General features: G+C 43.1%; 1 protein-coding gene across 2 annotated transcripts in view; it reads left to right on the forward strand.

The window, feature by feature from the left end:
* RTN4R (reticulon 4 receptor) overlaps positions 1-22,856 on the forward strand; it is a 254,405-nt gene that overhangs the window by 172,222 nt on the left and 59,327 nt on the right. For both annotated transcript variants that reach the window (XM_044289080.1, XM_044289071.1), the window contains exon 2: positions 6,637-6,763. Coding sequence is in view for 1 of the 2 variants with exons in the window: in XM_044289071.1 (XP_044145006.1) it covers positions 6,757-6,763 (7 nt within the window). In the remaining variant the exon portion in view is untranslated. The remainder of the gene's footprint in view (positions 1-6,636; positions 6,764-22,856) is intronic.

Raw genomic sequence — 22,856 nt, forward strand, 5'->3', positions numbered from 1 at the left:
CCCCGTGAAGCTTCACGATCTCACTGACGAATACCTGAGCAAGAGTTTTAGCATTAGGTAGTGCGGGTAACGCAATAAAGTGTGCCATTTTGCTAAACCTGTCCACTACTACCAAAATCACTGTTTTACCCGCAGACAAAGGTAAGTCAGTGATAAAATCCATAGACAGATGTGTCCATGGTCTATTGGGAATGACGAGTGGTAATAGAGACCCTGCAGGACGTGTATGTGAAACTTTTGCGCGCGCACAGGTAGAACAAGAGGACACAAAATCCATTACATCCTGACGCAACCTTGGCCACCAAAAACGACGAGACAATAGCTCTAAGGTTGCTTTACTACCCGGGTGCCCAGCAAGTGCCGAATTATGATGTTCCTTTAATAATTCGAGACGTAGGTTCAACGGTACAAACAATTTCTCTGAGGGGCAAGAGACCGGGGCGTCCCCCTGGGCCTCTAACACCTTCCCCTCCAAAGCAGAGTGTACCGCAGAAACAACCACTCCTCTTTGTAGAATGGGTACCGGATCACTCACATTACCCCCTCCAGGGAAACAACGAGATAGTGCATCAGCCTTGGTATTCTTTACCCCAGGACGATAGGTAATCACAAAGTTAAACCTGGTAAAAAATAGCGACCACCTAGCCTGTCTAGGGGTGAGGCGCTTAGCTGATTCGAGGTACAGCAGATTTTTGTGGTCCGTAAACACAGTGACGGGGTGGACTGCCCCCTCTAAAAAGTGACGCCACTCCTCAAACGCAAGTTTAATAGCTAACAGTTCCCTATTGCCAATATCGTAGTTCTGTTCTGCTGCAGATAGTTTTTTAGAAAAGAAAGCACAAGGACGCCATTTGCCAGGAGACGGACCCTGAGACAGCACAGCCCCCACTCCCACCTCTGATGCATCGACTTCAACAATAAAAGGCTGAGAGACATCAGGTTGGACTAGTACAGGTGCTGAGGTAAACCTCTCTTTTAGAGAGGAAAAAGCAACTTTAGCGGCGTCAGACCATTTAGAAAAATCAGTCCCCTTCCTAGTCATGTCAGTAAGGGGTTTTACGATCACCGAATAATTTTTAATGAATTTCCTATAGAAATTCGTGAAGCCCAAGAACCGTTGTAGTGCTTTGAGGTTCTCAGGAAGATCCCAATCCAAAATTGCCTGGACCTTCCTAGGATCCATACGGAAACCTGACGCAGATAAATAATAACCTAGGAATTGTATCTCCTGAACGGCAAAAACACATTTTTCAATTTTAGCATATAATTCATTCGTCCGTAGGACCTGTAGTACTTGTCTGACATGCTCCTCATGTGTTCTCAGATCAGACGAATAAATTAAAATATCATCTAGGTATATTACCACAAACCTGCCGATTAGATGACTAAAAATGTCATTAACGAAATGTTGAAAGACGGCAGGCGCATTGGTCAGGCCGAAAGGCATAACTAGATTTTCATAATGCCCCTCAGGGGTGTTAAAAGCTGTTTTCCACTCATCCCCCTCTTTAATACGAATCAGATTGTAGGCCCCCCTAAGATCGAGTTTGGAGAACCACCTAGCACCCGCAATCTGGTTAAACAGGTCAGGAATGAGAGGAAGAGGGTATGGGTCTCGGATGGTTATCCGATTTAATTCACGAAAATCTAGGCAAGGACGCAGGCCCCCATCTTTCTTTTTAACAAAGAAAAACCCTGCAGCCACGGGTGAAGAAGAGGGTCTGATGTGTCCCTTAGCCAAACTCTCGGAGATATAATCCTTCATGGCTTGTCTCTCTGGACCTGAAAGATTATATAACCTGGTCTTGGGTAATTTTGCGCCGGGAATAAGGTTAACCGGGCAATCATAAGGACGATGAGGTGGTAACTTCTGACAACCCTTTTCAGAAAAAACGTCCTCAAAGTCCGAAACAAATGTAGGTAGGGTAGTTATGGAGGCGACTAAGCAATTGCTATTTAAGCAATTTTCTCTGCACGGCTCACTCCACTCCAATATCTCCCTGGCCTGCCAATCCACCACTGGATTGTGCGCTACCAACCAGGGAAGGCCCAGCACCACCGGAGTGGGAAGCCCCTCCAGAACATAACATGAGAGCATCTCGTTATGGTGGTCCCCTACCCGAAGGTGTAAATTATGAACGATGTGGGTGAGGTTTCTCTGAGACAGAGGAGCAGAATCTATAGCAAATATGGGAATAGGTCTCTGTAACGTACAGAGAGACAAACCCATAGTGCGGGCAAAATGGGCATCTATCTAATTTACCCCTGCTCCACTGTCTAGAAAGAAAGAAACAGTCTCTGTCTTATCACCAAAAACAATAACCGCTGGCAACACAAATTGCGATGTACGTATGGAGGAAACGTATACCCCCGGCTGACATCCTCCACACAGCCTGGGGTTAGTAGTTTTCCGACGTTTTTTTTGTTTCTGAGGAAAGAAGGACAGACGTTAATGAAATGACCCCTCTCCCCACAAAAAAAACAACCCTCAGGAGGACGGACCTGACGAGTAGTTCCTCTTAGCTGCATAGGCTCGTCTAAGTCCGTACAGACTAACTGCTGCTTGGGAGGGGTTACCAATGGCTCCGGTTTTTTCAACCTGTCCCTAAGGCGTCTATCTATACGGATAGAAAGGGACATAACTGCATCAAGGGAAAAGGGGGTCTCATACAATGCAAGCGCATCCTTAACCCTTTCGGATAACCCAGAGCAGAACTGACTCCTGAGAGCCGGGTCGTTCCATTGGGTATCCGTAGCCCACCTACGGAAGTCAGAGCAATACTCCTCTACCGGCCGCTCTCCTTGTAGGAGTCTCCGTAATTTTGATTCAGCCAGTGCGACTCGGTCAGGGTCGTCATATATGAGACCCAAGGCCCCGAAAAACTCATCCACTGACCGAAGAGCCTGGGAATCAGTAGGTAAAGAGAACGCCCAGGACTGCGGGTCCCCCTGCAGCAGGGAAATAACAACACCCACCCGCTGTTCTTCATTACCAGAGGAGTAAGGACGCAGTTTAAAGTATAGTTTACAGGCCTCACGGAACGTCAAAAACTTGTCCCTTCCCCCAGAAAATCTGTCAGGGAGAGGGACCTTGGGTTCCGCAACAACCTGGTTACCAGTAGCAACCGCTGGGCTTGCGGTCTGTTGTAATTGCTGCTGTTGCTGGAGGAACGACGCCTTCAATCCTGCCACCTCCAAAGACAGGCCTTGAAATTGTTCGGACAGAGCAGCAATTTGATCCATACTGGATTCTAAGTAGGTAAAAAATTTTTTTTTTTTTTTTTTTACCTACACAAAAATAAGGGCCAGATATAATGTAATGACCGGCAACACGCACAGGGAGGAAAACAGGGAAAGCCCTGCCCAAGGGAGAGGGAAAGGTGGTGACCCCTAACTCACCTTGCAGCTGGCACCTGCCTGCCCTGACGTCCCTAGACGGGTTCCTCACCCGTGCGGCGATCACGTGCCTAAACCCTGGCTTTCCCTGAAATGAGCCCTAGATAATGAACGGGCCGGTGGGATCGCTAGTCCTCACCACTGCACTAAGAGGGAAACACCAGGGAGAGGACAGACAAACACAGACAAACACAAACACCCAGGTGGACGGCAACAATTGTCCACAAAGGTCCAACAGGGATCCGGAGGGTAGCGTTCTAAGGCAACACTCAGAGAACGCAGCAACACAGCTCCAGTGGGTCAGAATAGATGTCCAGGCAGGAAGCTCTATATCTGGCAACCAGAGAAGTGTGAGAGGGGAATATAAGGAGGATTGGGAGTGCTGGACAAGGAACAGCTGAGAGAAGGAGCTACGGATCCCTGAGTGAGCCAAAAGGGTTTGTAAAGCAAACCCAGAAAGCTACAATAAGGAAACTTCCCTATCTGACATAGAGCGTGCAGCCAACCGCTGCGACCTCCTGACCCCGGGTACAACGGAGTCAGGCGTGGCTCTTGACACCCTCGTGACACTCAGTGACCCTTTAAGGACAATATATATATATACCAATATATACCTTTAAGTGACAATTATAAAGCTGAGATATCCTCTATATCCACTATATTCTAAGAAGAAGAACATAATGTGTTACTGTATTGAGTAGACTATAGAAGTTGTGTAGCATTCTGTATGTTTTCCGTATAATGCATTGATTTCAACATTAACATGTGTGATATTATATTAGTAAAGTGAAAAGAGCATCTTATTTTAATTTGAGATTAATTTATTTTTTTCTTAAGCAAAGTGTAGCTGCCTGTCTACTCAAATTAAGATTATACCCTCCTGAAATGAATTCTTTAATCAAGTCAGAAATCTACCTTGCTGTCGCTTGAGCATCAAAATAATTAAAAGATTTTTTTAAAGTCCTTTTCCTCTGCAAATATTGTACATATTAAGTATTCAGGACATCTTGCTTGGATTTAGTATAAATGAATACGAGCCAGCCCTTAACTGTGTAAAAACATGGATTCAGAAAAGCAGGCAGATATCTGTGGAGAATGATGTTTATCACACGTGTGACTTTCTGTCTGTACTGTATGGATACAGTTTTGGCCATTTTTTCAAATCTGACATGAGTTAGGGTACTTTCACACAAGCTTTAAAGGTATTGAGTTCCGTCACAGGGGCTGAATACCGGGGAAAAAAACGCTTCAGTTTTTATCCCCATGCATTCTGAATGGAAAGCATTCTGTTCAGTATGCATCAGGATGTCTTCAGTTCAGTTCAGTTCCTCTTACGGTATTTGGCCGGAGATAATACCACAGCATGCTGCGGTATTTTCTCCAGCCAAAATTCTGGAGCATATGCCGGAATACCAGATCCGGCATTAATTTCCATTGAAATATATTAATGCCGGATCTGGTATCAGGTTTTCTAGAAAAACGGATCCGGTTCCCCGGTCTGCGCATGCGCAGACCTTTAAAAATGCGGGAAAAAAGCAGTAAGCGAAACAAACCTCAATAATTATTACCCAGGTCTTCAGTTTACAGAAACACCCCACGTAAACCTCTTTACAGGCACACAGTAGGACTAAGAAGGGAACAATGTTTTTGAAAGGCAGATTTTGCTGGAATGGTTTCCAGTGCCATGTTGCATTTGAAGAGTCCCTGAGATACCCCTAGAAAGGAAACTGCCCAAAGGTAACCCCATTTTGGAAACTACATCTTTCAAGGAATTTATGTGGAGGTGCAGTGAGCACTTTGACACAGAATTTAGAAACACTTGGCTGTGAAAATGAAAAATTTAATTCTTTCCAATAAAATGTTGCTTTAGCTCCAAATTTTTTATTTTCACATAGAGTAACAGTAGAAAATTTACCCGCAATTTGCATTGTTTCCTAAATATGGCAATACCCCATATGTGGTCATAAACTGATGAACATTCAGAAGGAAAGGAGCGGCATCTGGAGTTTCTAACAATAAATTTGCTGAAATTGTTTTTAAAGGGGTTGTCCGGGTTCAGAGCTGAACCCGGACATACCCATAATGTCACCCTGGCAGACCCCCTGATTTGAGCATCTGAGCAGTTCATGCTCCGATGCTCTCCTTTGCCCTGCGCTACATTGCGCAGGGCAAGGGCTCTTTTGTTTACAATCACACACTGCCGGGAGGAAGCAGCGCTAAAGCCCGCCCATCAGTGCCGGTGACATCACCAGGCTTCCTGGCAGCCCCATGGAGAGCCCGGTACATCACCGGATCTCCAAAAAATGCCTTTGCCCTGCGCGATTTAGCACAGGCCAAAGGAGAGCCTGGGTGAAAATGGAGGTATGTCCGGGTTCAGCTCTGAACCCGGACAACCCTTTAAGGGCCATAACTTTTTTATTATTTTGTTGAATGACCAGCTATATTTTTATTAGTACCATTTTGGGGTACATGATATGTATATGATAACTTTATTCTGCTAGACGATACGATTATGGCTAAACCAAATTTGTATAGTTTCTTCTTATGTTTTACTACTTTTGCATTATAACATCACTTTTTTGTTTAAAATAAATTGCATTTTGCATCACCATATACTACAATCCATAACATTTTTATTTTCCCACCAATGTAGCTGTCGGAGGGCTTGTTTTTTGACACTTTATATTGTCACAGCGTCTAGTAAAAGTTTGAACATAAATATACACCATATTACAGTCATTTACATGCAATGTGGACATACAGCTAGGTCCATTTGCAGCAAGGTAAAATGAACATTGATGTCTGCAAGAGTTGCAGGATGTGTTACTACAAGAACTGACCAATTTGCATAATATGAATTATACTTACAGAGTTATTCCTTGCAATATAGATTCAAGGTGTATTCTAATGCTTTGTATGATAATATGTATGTGAGGGTATCTTCACACTGCAAAATCCACAGTAGAAAAATCTGTAGCAGATATACCTGTATGGGTGGATTGGTATACAGTAAATGTTCTTTCCTATTGTTATTTGCTACAAAAGTCTTGTATACCACTAAGGTATAAGGCTTATATTGTTTCAAAAGATTTGCTGGGACTAGAAATGTTACATCCAGATTTCTTTTTCATGATGGCTAAATTTCCGTACAGATCAGTTGCTTCAGGCATGTCCTCTTATGTAAGAAGGTAATGCAATTTCAGGGTTTATTGGTTAGTAACAATATTTCCTCTTTTGTAGGCACATCAATTGATTGATATACCAGTTCCGTTTTATTGCTTGGACTTGTGGGAATGAAGAACAGCACTTCTACGGTTCAAGGAAGAATTCAAAGAAAATGAAAGATTTTAAGTTCTAAACATGCAAGGTAATATATGCAATTCGACAAGTAAAATGTCTGAAAGACATAAATGTTATAAATTCTCAAGCAATAAATTAGATAATTAAACATAGTAGTATTGCTAAAATGAGATGTATATTATCTAATATATAAAGCTGAGTGTGTGTGAGTATGTATGTATGTCTGCTAAAAGAATCCACACTGTCGCATTTACAATCACGAAATTTAGCACACAGGTACATCAGGTGTCCGGGATGGTTTTAGACCAGGTCTCAGCTCTCTAGGACGTAACGTTCCTGAGATATTCTCAAAAAAACAATAGCAGCTTCGTCACATGACCCTTATCAGCCAATAGAAGCTCAAAGGCTGTTAGCCTCCACATACACAGTTTTACTCCAGGTTTCCATAACAACCCAGCCATTTTTCTTCACTGCTGTAGGTGAGCTTTAAAGGAAATCTGTCACCAGGATAATCGCTAATAAAGTAAAGCCATAGCCTAATAGCACTTAGTACCTTATTTCAAGATGTGCCTTTGTTCCAGCAATAGATGTTTTTATCATCTGAAAATACAGTTTATTTGGTATGCAAATGAGCCAGTAAGGTGCCCAGAGGGGCGTCACTCTTGCAGTAAGGAGCCCAGACACTCCCCTGTCACAATGTGTCCACCCTAAAAAGGCGAACTTAAAACCCTGCCCCCAGGTCCCGCTAAGCCACGCCCTTTATCAGGTTAGGTCATGCCTACTCCTCAGCCGATGATGATTGAAAAAATGAAGTAAAATATCAACTTCTGTCAGCTGCAGGGGTGGGAGGGACAGTGACTTTTTTCCTGCAGTTCACACTCAGACAGCACAGTGCTGCTGTCTGAGAGTGAGCTGTTCAAAAGAACATCCTTGTGTCCGTCCAGGAGGTCAGTGTTAAGGGTCAGTTTGCTGTAAAGGCCACCGTTAAGGGGGCGGGCCCCTGTGGAGGTCACTGTCATGGGGGTGGTGTCCTGTAAGACTCATTGTTAAAGGGGAAGGCTGCTGTAAAGATCAAAGTTAAGGGGGAGGGCTGCTGTGGAGGTCCAATTTTAAGGGACGGGGCACTGTGGGGGGTCAGTGTTAAGGGGTGGGGGGCTGTGGAGGTCACTGTAAATTATTATATTAAATAACTATTTCCGCAATTGTATATTGTTAATTATATATGGTTAATGGGGTTATTTCAGTGTTTAATACTGGCGACCTATCCTCATTATTGGTCATCAATATCTGATTGATGAGTGTCCGACTCCTGACACCTCCACCAAGCAGCTTTTCATTAAGCAGTGCAGTTTTTTCTAAGCCAGTGATGTCAGGTTCATCGGTCACATGGCCTAGGCACAACTCTGTCCTATTCAATAAATCGGGCTGAGCTGGAATATCAAGCACAGCCGCTATCCACTGGATGGTCCTGTGCTTGGTAAGCTGCGAGGAGGCAGCAGCAGTCACCAGAGCACCATGGCCACTTCGAACAGCTGATCAACAATTAGATATTGATGACCTGAGGATAGATCATCAGTATTAAACACTGACAAAACTCTTTTAAAGCATTAAATGTACCCTAACACTTTCAATAGCTGTTGGCCAAATACTCATTCGGGTGACAGCTATTCATCTTTACTCCCTTATTTACATGCTTGTTTGTTTTCAATGGTAAGAGAAGATAAATACCTCTGGCAGAAGATTCTCTCTTTCCAGAACGACAGCATCAAGTGTTGGAAGTCAATATGCTTCTTCAAGTCAAGATTGTTCTGTTTGCCAATATCATCTATTGAGGGAGAGTCAAGAGGGCCCCCAATATATATTAGATAGTAAACCCGTCCCACTGAAATCTGTGTGTTTTGCTAATGATAAGGAGAGGGCTCATGAGCTGCCCTGTGAAAAACATCATGGTTCTTGTGGCTTAAGTATATATTTATATACACACACACATATATACAGTCATGTGAAAAAATTAGGACACCCTTTGAAAGCATGTGGTTTTTTGTAACATTTTTAATAAAAGGTTATTTCATCTCCGTTTCAACAATACAGAGAGATTAAAGTAATCCAACTAAACAAAGAAAACTGAAGAAAAGTCTTTTCAAGATCTTCTGTAAATGTCATTCTACAAAAATGCCTATTCTAACTGAGGAAAAAGATAGGACACCCTTGCCCCTAATAGCGAGTGTTACCTCCTTTGGCTGAAATAACTGCAGTGAGACGGTTCTTGTAGCCATCTACCAGTCTTCGACATCGGTCTGAGGAAATTTTACCCCACTCCTCAATGCAGAACTTTTTCAGCTGTGAGATGTTTGAGGGGTTTCTTGCACGTACAGCCCTTTTCAAGTCACCCCACAGCATCTCAATGGGATTCAAATCTGGACTTTGACTTGGCCATTCCAGGACTCTCCATTTCTTCTTTTTCAGCCAATCTTTGGTTGATTTACTAGTATGTTTTGGGTCATTGTCATGTTGCATGGTCCAGTTCCGCTTCAGCTTTAATTTTCTAACTGATGGTCTCACATGTTCTTCAAGCACCTTCTGATACACAGTAGAATTCATCGTGGATTCTATGATGGTGAGCTGACCAGGTCCTGCTGCAGCAAAGCAGCCCCAAACCATGACACTTCCACCTCCATGCTTCACAGTTGGTATGAGGTTCTTTTCTTGGAATGCTGTGTTTGGTTTACGCCAAACATGTCCTCTGCTGTTGTGTCCAAATAATTCAATTTTGGACTCATCTGTCCAAAGAACATTATTCCAGAAGTCCTGGTCTTTGTCAACTTTATCTCTGGCAAATGTCAGTCTGGCCTCGATGTTTCTCTTGGAAAGCAAAGGTTTCCTCCTTGCACACCTCCCATGCAAGTTAAACTTGTACAGTCTCTTTCTGATTGTAGAGGCATGTACTTCTACATCAACAGTAGCCAGAGCCTGCTGTAGTTCTCGAGATGACACTTTAGGGTTTTTGGAGACCTTTTTTTAGCATCTTGCGGTCTGCTCTTGGGGTGAACTTGCTGGGGCGACCAGTCCTGGGCATGTTGGCAGTTGTTTTGAAAGCCCTCCACTTGTAGACTATCTTCCGGACAGTGGAATGGTGATTTCAAAATCTTTTGAGATCTTTTTAAATCCCTTCCCAGACTCATAGGCTGCTACAATCTTTTTTCTGAAGTCCTCTGACAGCTCTTTTGCTCTCACCATGGTGCTCACTCTCACTTCAACAGTCAGGAGCACACCAAACTAAATGTCTGAGGTTTAAATAGGGCAAGCCTCATTCAACATGCAGAGTAACGATCTACTAATTATGTGCACCTGGTGTGATATACCTGTGTGAGATCTGAGCCAATTTAAGAGGGAATACATGTGAGGGTGTCCTATCTTTTTCCTCAGTTAGAATAGGCATTTTTGTAGAATGACATTTACAGAAGATCTTGAAAAGACTTTTCTTCAGTTTTCTTTGTTTAGTTGGATTACTTTAATCTCTCTGTATTGTTGAAACGGAGATGAAATAACCTTTTATTAAAAATGTTACAAAAAACCACATGCTTTCAAAGGGTGTCCTAATTTTTTCACATGACTGTATATATATATATATATATATATACACACATATATATCTTGTGGGTGATTCAAAAAGATTAAAAGATTGATGCAAAATTATAGACTCGGTATTCATAACTGAGAGAACATAACACAAATTTATCAACATGAAAATACACACTATCTATCCAAGTTTTATCTATACACTACAAATGTTCGATGAGAGCTCCACATGGCAGATTTCTAGGCTGCAGTCCAGTTTGGTCCAGACACATGTCAGCATATGCATAGATATGGACTCCATTTTTTTTACTGATGCATCATCTCTGGTCATTCAGATTCTGTGGCTGGGGGGTGGGGAGATACATTTGAGTTCATGATGTAGCCCCACACAAAGAAGTCATTGGGTTTTAGAACTGGTAATTGTGGAAGCAGGCACAATATTCATGACTTGTTTATTCTGGTGTGCCAGATCTAACTTTGTGGTAGAGCTTCATTCAGGTATTTCGAAACTTCCATCAGGAAATGAGGAGGTGCATCATCCTGCTGATCTACTAAGTTTGGCAGATCTTCCTCTATCTATGGCATAAGCCATTCCCTTAATATTTCCAGGGGGGGAGTTACCAGGGACAGTATCCTCAGATAAAAAGAAGGGCCAGTAGGCTTTATGCCTGCCCACTGCACAAAACACATTTACTTTAGGTGAGTCCCTCATGTGCTCGATTTGGGAATGTGGGTTTTCTGAGCACCAGATTTTAACATTGTGGTGGTCGACCTTCCCACCGAGGTGAAAGGTCGCTTAATCATTGAACACCAGCCTGGCAGCAAACTCCTCCTCGTCCAATCAGCTCTGCACGTCTTTGCAAAAGTCATAGCATTTTGGTTTGTCTTCTGGTTTCAGCTTCTGAAAAACTTGTAATCTGTATAACCTTCAAGGCAGATGGTTTCTTAAAATATGCCATACCATGGATTGTGGCACTTGTAGTTCCATACTAGTCAACCTGATTGACTTTCAAGGACCATGCTCTTACAGGGCTCAAATCCCGTTCACTGCCTCTTCCATAGTCTTTGTGCATCCTGAACTTTTCCCATGACAAAACAACCAGTGGTTTTAAATTGCTTCACCCAACAAGAACTGAAATTTTTCTGTGGAGCACATTTACCAAATTTATTCAGAAAATTTCACATGACAAGGGCATTGGTTACCAACCACTCGACCCCTTAACCAATACCTACCTGGTCTGCTGCGTCAACCGAACCTTTCTCCTGCCCCTAGCCCCTAACCACCCCTCCTGAGTGCCCCCCAATACGACTCGGACAAGTTGGATTTAATTAGCCACAGCAGCCATTTATTATAAAATAAATAAATAACCAATATAACTTTTAACATAACCATTTCCCAAACCCTTCATTCATATGCAACAGCATATACCACCTAAATGTACCTAATACCGAGGGAGATCCTTGGAACCCCAAAACAACTGAGATCCCCGCCGCGAAGGGCCATCTTGCCTCCAGCTGTTGATCCCAGCTCAGAGGCACCACTGATGGCCCCCCAATTCCAGCCACAATCGACTTGCCTCCATGGGAGTCCAGCCCCAACCGTGGGGCCCTCCCATCCTCACCACTTGATATTATCTCCAACTCCAAGGACCTCCCCCTGCCACTGACACGCAGCCTTGACCCCTTAAGACTGCATGTCCCTCCAAACTCTCAATGCCACCTCGATTCCATCCTGTAAGCCAAGGCTCCACATGTCCGTCCCCACTGCATTTAAGTGCACTCCATCCGACCGCCAAAAGGCCCCGACGCCCTTTTCCAGCTCGTAGTGCCTCACCACCACCGTGCCATTTCTTGCCATAAAATGCCCTATAGCACAGTTAACCTTAACCCAGGCTCTATTAACACCCTTCTCTGACCCGGCCCCCCTCCACTTCTGCCTCTGAACTATGTCCGACCATACTGTAAACATTCCAGGGAACAGCGACCATAACCTCAAAAGGTCAAACTTCACATCCCTTACCAATTCACGAAACGGGCATGCACCCAAATCATTCCCCCCACGTGTAAAACTAGCACATCCGGGGCCCTGTCCTGCCGAACAAACCTGTAAAACTCGGGCAGAACCCCCCCCCCCACCCCAAACCATTCCCCGGCGACCAATCCATCTTACCAAAGCCTCCGAACGACTAAAACCAAGTTGCCGCCCATCCGGCCGGGCCGCTGCCCGATCGGCTCCCCAGAATATAAACAAATGTCCCAAAATCCATACGAGAGCCGGCCCAGCACCTGAAACGAGAAAACCAAACAACAAGAAGCAAGGAAAAACAGGCACAATAACCAACCCTACTGTAACCTCACACTCTATCCATACGAATGTACGACCTGAAACGAATCGACTCCCAACGACCTATCCTCCTAATCACCTCGTCCCCTAACCTCCACCTCGCCGCCTTCGTAGCGGCACCTATTCTGAACAAGTGTCCTGAGTATCCCTCCTGGCTTAACCCTAACTGACCCAAACATTTCCTAAAAACTGCTATAAATTGATACCTGGACAAGAAAGAACCATATGCATGCACCAGTAAAGGCGCAACTCCACCCTTACAGACCATACCAAACAACCGCAAACCGCACACTGGACACATAATGCACCCAGATATCTCAAAGAGCACTACCCGGTGCCCTCTACCTTCCCTATCCATTTTTGAACTACGAATAAGAAACTCTACTCTATCTGGAAACAGATTCACATCATCCCCTCTCAAACCACCAGCGCGCCCAACCGATGGATCAACCAACTTCCCCAACCATAGCGCCCCGAAAAAGGCTAACAAGAAGGCCAATTGAAACAACCGCACCTCCCACTCCGAAGTGCACACTTGCCCCAACTGCACCCCCAATTGCACCAACAACTCAAAAGACACCAGCCTTTTAACGCCAACGCCACCAAAAAAGATTTCCTTCATCTGCCTCAACCTAAATCCGAATGCCAACCCAGCCACATAACCATTGATTTTACTCACCACCCAACCCTCCTCTGTGCACTGAACTAAGAACAACAGAAGCGGAACCTCCAAGTCCTCGTCCATCACGCCCAGCCTCACACACCAATCCTCCCCAAACCTCCAAGCCTTTATGTACAACCCCCACGTACCGGGCGCCAAAGATGCTCTGATCAGCCCCGCCACTGCTCCTCCAGCAGCTCCCACAGACAACTCAGGCAGACCAACCCCGCCTCTGGAGCCAACCGCCGGAAATGGTCCCACTGCGAATGAGAAAGAGTGTCAGCAATGCAGTTGTCAATTCCGGGTACACCCCACCCCTTCTCCTACCTATTTAACCCATCATACCTCGCCCCCCCTTAACCTGAACTGCCCTATTCCATTCTAAGGGGTCTCCCTGAACCAAGCCCATGCTACGCCCCCCCCCAGTCCAGCTATTCTCTACTGTTAAAACAGACTGCTTTCTTGCAAATTCTAAGGCTACTTTCACACCTGCGTTTAGGTGTGGATCCGTCTGGTACCTATAATGCAAACGCTTGTATCCGTTCAGAACAGATCCGTTTGCATTACCATGACCAAAAATAATAAATCATGATAATGCAAACAGATCCGTTTTGACTTACATTGAAAGTCAATGGGAGGTGGATCTGTTTTCAATTGCATCATATTGTGTCAGTAAAAATGGATCCGTCTCCATTGACTTGCATTCTAAGTCAGGACGGATCCGTTTGGCTCAGTTTCGTCAGACGGACATCAAAATGCTGCAAGCAGCGTTTTGGTGTCCGCCTCCAGAGCGGAATGGAGGCTGAATGGAGGCAAACTGATGCATTCAGAATGCATTGGGGCTGAACTGATCCGTTTTAGGCTGCTTGTGAGAGCCCTGAAACGGATCTCACAGGCGGACCCAGAAACGGCACTGTGAAAGTAGCCTAACACGCAGAAAGCTTTTTCTTTCAGCAGTGTTGCCATATTAAATCTGCCCCTTTGTGTACAGGTATGAACTAACTTGTACACAAAGGGGCATATTCATGAAAACTGTCTAAAACAAAACTATGTTGCCCAGAGCAACCAATCACAGCTTTCATTTTATAACAACAGAATTTGTATAACTACAGGACTTTACTTTTTCACCATCCTTTACTGTAACACATTACTAATTGGTCTCGCCCTCACTAGGCTCTCCCCTCTCCAATCTATCATGAATGCAGCAGTCAGGCTATCTCTCTGTCTTACTGCCTATCGGATCCCTCGACCCCATGCCAGTCATTGCACTGGTTGCATAAAGAGTATAGGATTCTATTTAAACTCCTCACTCTCACCCACAAGCCTCTATGGTGCTCTCAAGACTTCTCCCAAGCTGCACCAGTTCTCTGGGATGCCCTACCCAAGCAATTAGGTTAATTCTTAACAGACACAGTTTTAGGAGCTCCCTAAGAACATTTTTAGGGTGGCCTATCACATCCCTAATCCTACTCTTCTCCATAGCCCCCCTTCCCCCCATCCCTTTAACTTTATCATTCAGAGACGGATCCATTATCCACCACATCCCATGCACTCAGAAGCACTACATAGATTTGCTGGTGGCTCATGCAGCTTTATATATACTCCCCTATTTTGTTAAGATGGCTGAACTATTGCACAAAACAAAAACATTATTACCTTCTATGTCACTCCTATCTGTTCATAGATTGGAAGCTCTTGTGAGCAGGGCTCTCATTGTTGACCCTTTTGCATTATTCATAAAAAAAAAAATCTGTTTTGACTTACATTGCAAGCTGCGTTTTAGTGACAGTCTAACAAACGCAGCCTAATTCAGTGTTTCCCAACCAGTATGCCTCCGCTGTTGCAAAACTACAACTCCCAGCATGCCTGGACAGCCTTTGGCTGTGCGAGCATGCTGGGAGTTGTAGTTTTGCAACAGCTGGAGGCACACTGATTGGGAAACACTGGCCTAATTGATGCATTCTGAACAAATCCTTATCCATTCAGAATGCATTGGGGCCTTTATATAGCTTAGATATAGCTTAGATACACATAGCTGCCATGTGGCTTAGATACATATAGCTGCCATATAGCTTAGATCTTAGAAGATCTTCTGCCTGTGTGAGCTAGGAGATGATCATGTGTTGTTTTTTTATGCAAAGTTAGGATGTGCAGAGCAGGGGGCGGGGAAGGTCAGATTGTTCACGCCCACAAATATATATGAGGGAGGGCTCAGGCATTGTTGTTATACGCCCCCACAGCTTGTACTTCAGCATGTAAACACAGCAATAACAGAACCATGAGAAGGTGTAAGTATGGGCTTCTTTCTTAAGAAATCAAGCTTAACTAATGTATATGTAAGTCCTGATGAGTTTTATAATTATTATTATTTTTTTCCATAACTCGCATAACCCCTTTAAATGTCCACTGCTCGGCATTCCATTCAATTAGCTAATCATCAGAGTTCCCAAGGACAATATACAGTAGATTACACAAAAATCCCACACAAAACATGTCGTTAATGGCGTAAAGGTTGGGTGCAAAATAACTAAAAAATGGCTCCTGAAATGTTGTCTTGTGAATATGGGTAAATAAATCAAGAATTTCACATGCATATTCCAGTTTATTTTTTTGTCAAGACAAAAAAAAAACTATTTTCAACCAAGAGAAGTCTGCCAGATATTTTTCCGACAGACATTTTGGTGCCAATAACACATACTTCTGCAGTCAAAGAATATAGATGTAACATGATCATTTCAAAGGCTGCCATTGATGACTGCGCTTTCAAGGCCCATCTGTGCAGCAGTCATTGCAAGATATTGATACTGAAGATATTGTACTCACAATAAGTGATTCTGAAGTCAAAGGCTTATGACGGACCAATTATACAGTACTACAGAGTGTGCTACTGTCATGCATTTCCTTCTATTGAGATATCTGATTGAATCATATTAAATGCAGCAGAGATATTGTTATAGAATCCTTCATTCTTAATGGAGTTGTCCAGGATTTATTATCCTGAGGGTAGGCCATCAAAATCAGATCCATGGGGGTCTGACACCAGGCACCACCACCAATCGGCTGTCTTGAGGTAGCTCTATTGTGTAGTGTAGGAATCTGGTAACAACAGAGCTGCTCAAATAAACTTCAAAGGGGGCAGCGCTACCATTACCAGCTCCATCCACTGCACAATGGATGGAGCTGTGTAGCTTCCATTGCAGGAGAAACAAGGTAAGAGCTGAAGATAGGTCATCAATGTCAAATTTCGGGCTATATTAGTTGATTCTGTAGAAGCTTTTATGAGCTACAACATTTTCTCTCATTCCAATAACTGGACCTATTGCATCTCTCAGTGTGTCAGGAAAACACATTTCTGCTCTTGCACAGAGAGAAGAACTGGGAAATAAAAGTTCATTTTTGGTGACAAATGGATTAAAGGGGTTTTCCAAGTGTTTTATACTGATGACCTATCCTCAAGATAGAAAAGTGCAGACGGTATCAGCAGCATCTCACATCATCGACTTTATTCAGACTTCAAAGCAATAATACAAATGGCAACGTTTCGGCTGAAGCACAGCCTTTGTCAAGGCTATACTGAGGATAAGTTGTCGGTATAAAACCCTCTGAAAACCCTTTTAAATTAAATCCTACCCTATAGCTGTAGCTTCCACAGTGGTTGTACAGGAGATACAGATGTAGTAAGCACTATCGGTAAGGGTAGTATGCTTTTCTATTCTGGTACACTTACAAATAGCGTAGCACACCTTGGTAGATCCTTATATTGTATAGCACTTCATTCTACATCTGTATATTGATACTTATGGCAGTATTGGATTTACATCACAGACTGCAGACACAGGTTGTCTGGCTTATTAGACTTCATCCATCAGGTAGCCCACACCTTTACACGAGCAAATCATTGGGGCAATTATCGGAAAGGAGCATTCCTTGGAAAACGTTGGAAACATGTTCCCAAAAAATGCCCTGTCTAAAGGTTCCACTGATCACCAGTGAAAACACCAAAATAATAATTTTTGGGACAAAATATAGTGCTGTGTAAAGAGGGATCTGCTGCCCAGGAACAATGATTCTCCACAGAGGAGATTGTCGATGTTTTTACTTTATTTCTCGAACATGACTAAGGGGGCTGCCATCTTGCCTGACCTGTTGTTAACATCACATCAGCCACCATGGACCATAGACAAAATGGACAGGAGGGGTATTATTGACTTCTGTGGATGAGTTTTCTAGACATGCTCTGTGACCTGTGCAGAGGTCATTGCAGAGGGAGGGAGCAGATAAGCTGTGATATCACCTATTGTGAATGGTGAATCCTTTGTTATCAATATAAAGGTGTCATTGTAATCCTACCTGTGATAATAATGAGTTGAATGCTTAAAGGGAATTTGTCATCAGAAAATGAACTATTGTTTAAATCACATTTTGAAATTTTTAAAGAATTTTTGTTGATGTTATTTTTAATTTTCCATGTCAATATCTATATGTAAACAAAAACCATAAAATCCTGCAGTTTTCCCACTAGCCATTAAGCCTAATAATATGCGTCACTTCTTGGTCTGTATCACTTTACTGTTCATAAATTTGATATCATTACAGGCAGGATTAGAATGACAGATAACACAGGATCCACCAGTTACAATAGGTGATTGTCAGAGCTGATCTATTCTTTCCTTGTACAATGACCTCTGCACAGGTCACAGAGCATGCCTAGAAAACGCTCCCATAGAAGTTAGTAAGGTCACCTCCTGATCAAACATTTTGGTGACACATTTCCTTTAAAATTCATCTCTACAGAATAGGAAGTCTAGGCTTAATATTAGTGGCCTTTGCAAAAACTTCAGGATTTTATTTTTAAATAAAGATAGTGACATGGAAAATATTAAAGACATCACAAAAATTAAAACAAAATGTTTAACATATAAACTTGATTTAAACAATAATTGTGGTCTGACATATTCACTTTAAGCAGTTACCTACAGTGCACCGCTTATAGGTAAATCTGCCTCTTCTCTTGATAAAAAGAGGTTGTAAACATAAAATCCCCCCTCAACACAATAAAAATGCACTATGTGATGTGTTTGAGGTCTTCCCTTTGTAAAATTGTCAAGCTTTGCTTCTCCAGTAGCCTTGTCTCCTAAGAACTTAATGAAGCAGCTTGATCACAGCAGAGCTACACATGAACCACAAACACCAATCACAGATCAGTTAAGTCCATTTTACCGGGCAAAGGACGAGCAATTGCACAAATGCTCATTTAAAGGCGTTTAAGATCACAGATGAGCGAGCAGTGATCAGGGACGGTTCCTGATGGGCCTTTCCTGTACACCCAGCAGATCAGCAGAGATCTTATGTATTTGTATCATAGTGATAGATTTATGGCCTTCCTATGTTTGTGGGATGTGGGAGGAAAACAGAGGGCCTATAGGAAATTCACATAGACATAGGGAAAATATAAAAACTCAGGGGGTCACTTACTATACTGAAATACACCTAAGTTAGGTGTATTTCAGGAGCAGATGGCGGTGCAACTATCTGCAACTTGGCCCCACTCACGCCAGGTCTAAAATTGTGTGCGTGGAGGGGGAGGGCCGGCAGGTCGGTCTCATTTACCATTTTCTATAACTGCTTTAAGTGTACAAAACAGCTCAGAGGCTGTCTTATATTTAGAACTGGTGCTGGATGCGCCGAAGTTATGGAGAGGCCTCCGCCTCTTCATAACTTTGGCAGATCCTCCGCCAGCTATGGGCCTTTATTAAGACCGTTGTCTAAAACACCAGTCTTAAAAAATGTGTCCCCCAATGCATATGTTGACACTTGTCTGATTTGAACCCAGGGACCGAGATGTAAAAATGTGATCTCATTCGCTGCTTTGGGTGAGAAGGAATTATTTTCTGTGAAGTTGAAGAGAATTGCTGCTCAAAAAACTCAAATATGTAGGTGAAGTTAATGGTAATGATTTCCTTACCAGAAACCCATAGAAGACAGAAGTACAGCCATGTTTGACCTCACTCTTGAGGAGGCTAATTATCTTGCTTCCACAGGCATTAGAACCATCAGGATGCACAAAAGGATATCACTGTAGGAAACATCTGCAGGCACCATGCGTTAAAGAAATGTTGCCAATGACAACCAAATTTCAGCTGTAAAGGTTAGGAAATGAGAACAAGCTTTTGATTGCTGGCCATGGGCAACATCCATGTTTTCTTTCTCTGCCACATATATATGAATCTCCAGTTGTTTATTATGGTTGATTCGTATTCCATGCAACTGATGGGAAATCTGATCGTGCTGGAACCGGTAACAGAATAATAAATTATTTGCATTTATATCATACAGTCTTACCCTTAGGCATGCTTAACAGTTACATTTACTGGACAAGCCTCAACAATAGATTTAACAAGAACATTTCTGGAATTATCCAGTTATGTTACACTTAACTACATATTCTATGAACTAATCGAAGAAGAAATCGAAACGTATTCTAGTGGTTGCCACTTTCTCCATTATGCTTTGTCCACATATAGTTAGACCAGTCCATTAGGGGTTTACCACGAGCACACAAAATATGACAACAAAAATGCATGGGTGATTTATTACTGTGATTATCAGAGTAATTTTATGCAGTTCTGCAATGGCTAGTGGTATTTTCGGACCAGGCAATTTCTAGCAATTTTATAAAAATGCTGGCTTAGCAGCTTTAACTTCTTTACAACAAAGAAAGATTTAACAGTATTGTTTTCATGACAAATAAGACAAATTTTTTGTAATTTGTACATGTATTTTTTTTATATTTTTTTTTTATAAAGTGAAGAAACCTTAAAATACAATACATATTTTTGTCCACAATTGTCCACCGCTTATTTGGCCATATATCTTTTGAGAATTGTGTCTAGATAATGCTTTAGATAAAGTTGCTTCAGAACTGGAGCTTTCACACTTAAAGAGGACCTTTCACCTGGAAAAACATTGTGAACTAAGTATCCTGACATATACAGCGGCGCCCAGAGATCTCACTGCACTTACTATTATCCCTGGGCGCCGCTCCGTTCTCCCGTTATGTCCTCTGGTATCTTCGGTCAGTAAGTTATAGTAGGCGGAGACTTAGGACTCTAGGTTATAGTAGGCGGAGACTGCCCTTGTTCTGCTGGGCGTCTCCTCCTCCTAGGCTGTAGTGCTGGCCAATCGCAGCGCACAGCTCACAGCCTGGGAGAAAAAAACTCCCAGGCTGTGAGCTGTGCGCTGCGATTGGCCAGCGCTATAGCCTAGGAGGAGGAGACGCCCAGCAGGACAAGGGCAGACTCCGCCTACTATAACCTAGAGTCCTAAGTCTCCACCTACTATAACCAAGTCTCTGAACATACCGGAGGACATAATGGGAGAACGGAGCGGCGCCCAGGGATAATAGTAAGTGCAGTGAGATCCCTGGGCGCCGCTGTATATGTCAGGAGACTTAGTTCACAATGTTTTTCCAGGTGAAAGGTCCTCTTTAAGGCTGTGGTAGGTCTTTCTAGATTCTTTGCTGTTTTTGCCACTTGTCAGTCAAAGGCAAGTGCCTAGGGTGGCAGCGTTATAGGAGCAGAACTATAATTATTGTGGACGTGCACCAGAGGGAAAGGGATGTTGTTGCAGCCTATGTGCAGAGCTCTTCTTGCAGTATACACCACCATTTGAAAGAGACAGGACTGAGGAATGGAAGCACTTTGTCCAAGATAATCAGCCGCTGAGTACTGCACACTAAGGATAACTAAAATAAATGAATAAAACAAAACTAAAATATATATATATATTATAATAATAATAATAATATTATTATTTATATATATATATATATATATATATATATATATATATATATTTATATACTTTACTGGAGTGCTGCTCTATTTTTCATTCGTATTATCCTGGGACGCTATTTCCACTGGAGCTTGCACACGATTTTCAAACTTTGAGGTTGGTGCTGCCATTTATTACATTATATATATTTATATATATAATGTAATAAATGGCAGCACCAACCTCAAAGTTTGAAAATCGGGTGCAAGCTCCAGTGGGAATAGCGTCCCAGGATAATACGAATGAAAAATAGAGCAGCACTCCAGTAAAGTGAAAAAAGAAAGCTGTTTATTCACCCAGTGGTGACGCGACGTTTCAGCTCCAACATGAAGCCTTTCTCAAGCCTAGAAAGGCTTCATGTTGGAGCCGAAACGTTGCGTCACCACTGGGTGATTAAACAGCTTTCTTTTTTCACTTTACTGGAGTGCTGCTCTATTTTTCATTTGTATATATTGTGGGAGATTAGCTCGCGGGGATCACCTTTTTCTGAAACAGACAGTCCGTAAGCAAGCAGTTTCCTTGAAAATCTGGCTGGTTGCCAGGTTTTTTTTAGGCAAAAAGGTTTGTACAGCAGAAAACAAACAAAACATAAAGTAAATCCTTGCCCTCCGGCGCTAAGCTATACAGTCGTGTCCTGACTATACGGTGTGGGGCTGCTCCCCGACACCGCCAACACAAATCGTAAAGCAAACCTTTTGTTTTTCTCGCATCCAAACATAGCTCTCTCTTCAGCAACACAGGTTACAGTCCTGAGACTCAGCACATGACAGACCTGTTGTGCTCTCTTCCTGTTTATTTAAAGTCCACCTGGAGGTGAACTCCAGTGGACCACAATCTCTGGACCGGAACCAAGCCTGCCACAGAGGCTGGAAAAACCCGGGCCGGTTTCCGGTTCAGTCCCTGACAACAAAGCGCATGTGAGGTGAAACATATCATCCACCACCTCGCCTCGCATACCGTCACAATATATATATATATACAGTACAGACCAAAAGTTTGGACACACCTTCTCATTCAAAGAGTTTTCTTTATTTTCATGACTATGAAAATTGTAGATTCATGCTGAAGGCATCAAAACTATGAATTAACACATGTGGAATTATATACATAACAAAAAAGTGTGAAACAACTGAAAATATGTCATATTATAGGTTCTTCAAAATGGCCACCTTTTTTGCTTTGCACACTCTTGGCATTCTCTTGATGAGCTTCAAGAGGTAGTCACCTGAAATGGTCTTCCAACAGTCTTGAAGGAGTTCCCAGAGATGCTTAGCACTTGTTGGCCCTTTTGCATTCACTCTGCGGCCCAGCTCACCCCAAACCATCTTGATTGGGTTCAGGTCTGGTGACTGTGGAGGCCAGGTCATCTGGCGCAGCACCCCATCACTCTCCTTCATGGTCAAATAGCCCTTACACAGCCTGGAGGTGTATTTGGGGTCATTGACCTGTTGAAAAATAAATGATGGTCCAACTAAATGCAAACCGGATGGAATAGCATGCCGCTGCAAGATGCTGTGGTAGCCATGCTGGTTCAGTATGCCTTCAATTTTGAATAAATCCCCAACAGTGTCACCAGCAAAGCACCCCCACACCATCACACCTCCTCCTCCATGCTTCACGGTGGGAACCAGGCATGTAGAGTCCATCCGTTCACCTTTTCTGCGTCGCACAAAGACACGGTGGTTGGAACCAAAGATCTCAAATTTGGACTCATCAGACCAAAGCACAGATTTCCACTGTTCT

This window comes from Bufo gargarizans, chromosome 1 (genome assembly GCF_014858855.1).
Source record: "Bufo gargarizans isolate SCDJY-AF-19 chromosome 1, ASM1485885v1, whole genome shotgun sequence".
In the NCBI taxonomy this organism is placed as follows: domain Eukaryota; kingdom Metazoa; phylum Chordata; class Amphibia; order Anura; family Bufonidae; genus Bufo; species Bufo gargarizans.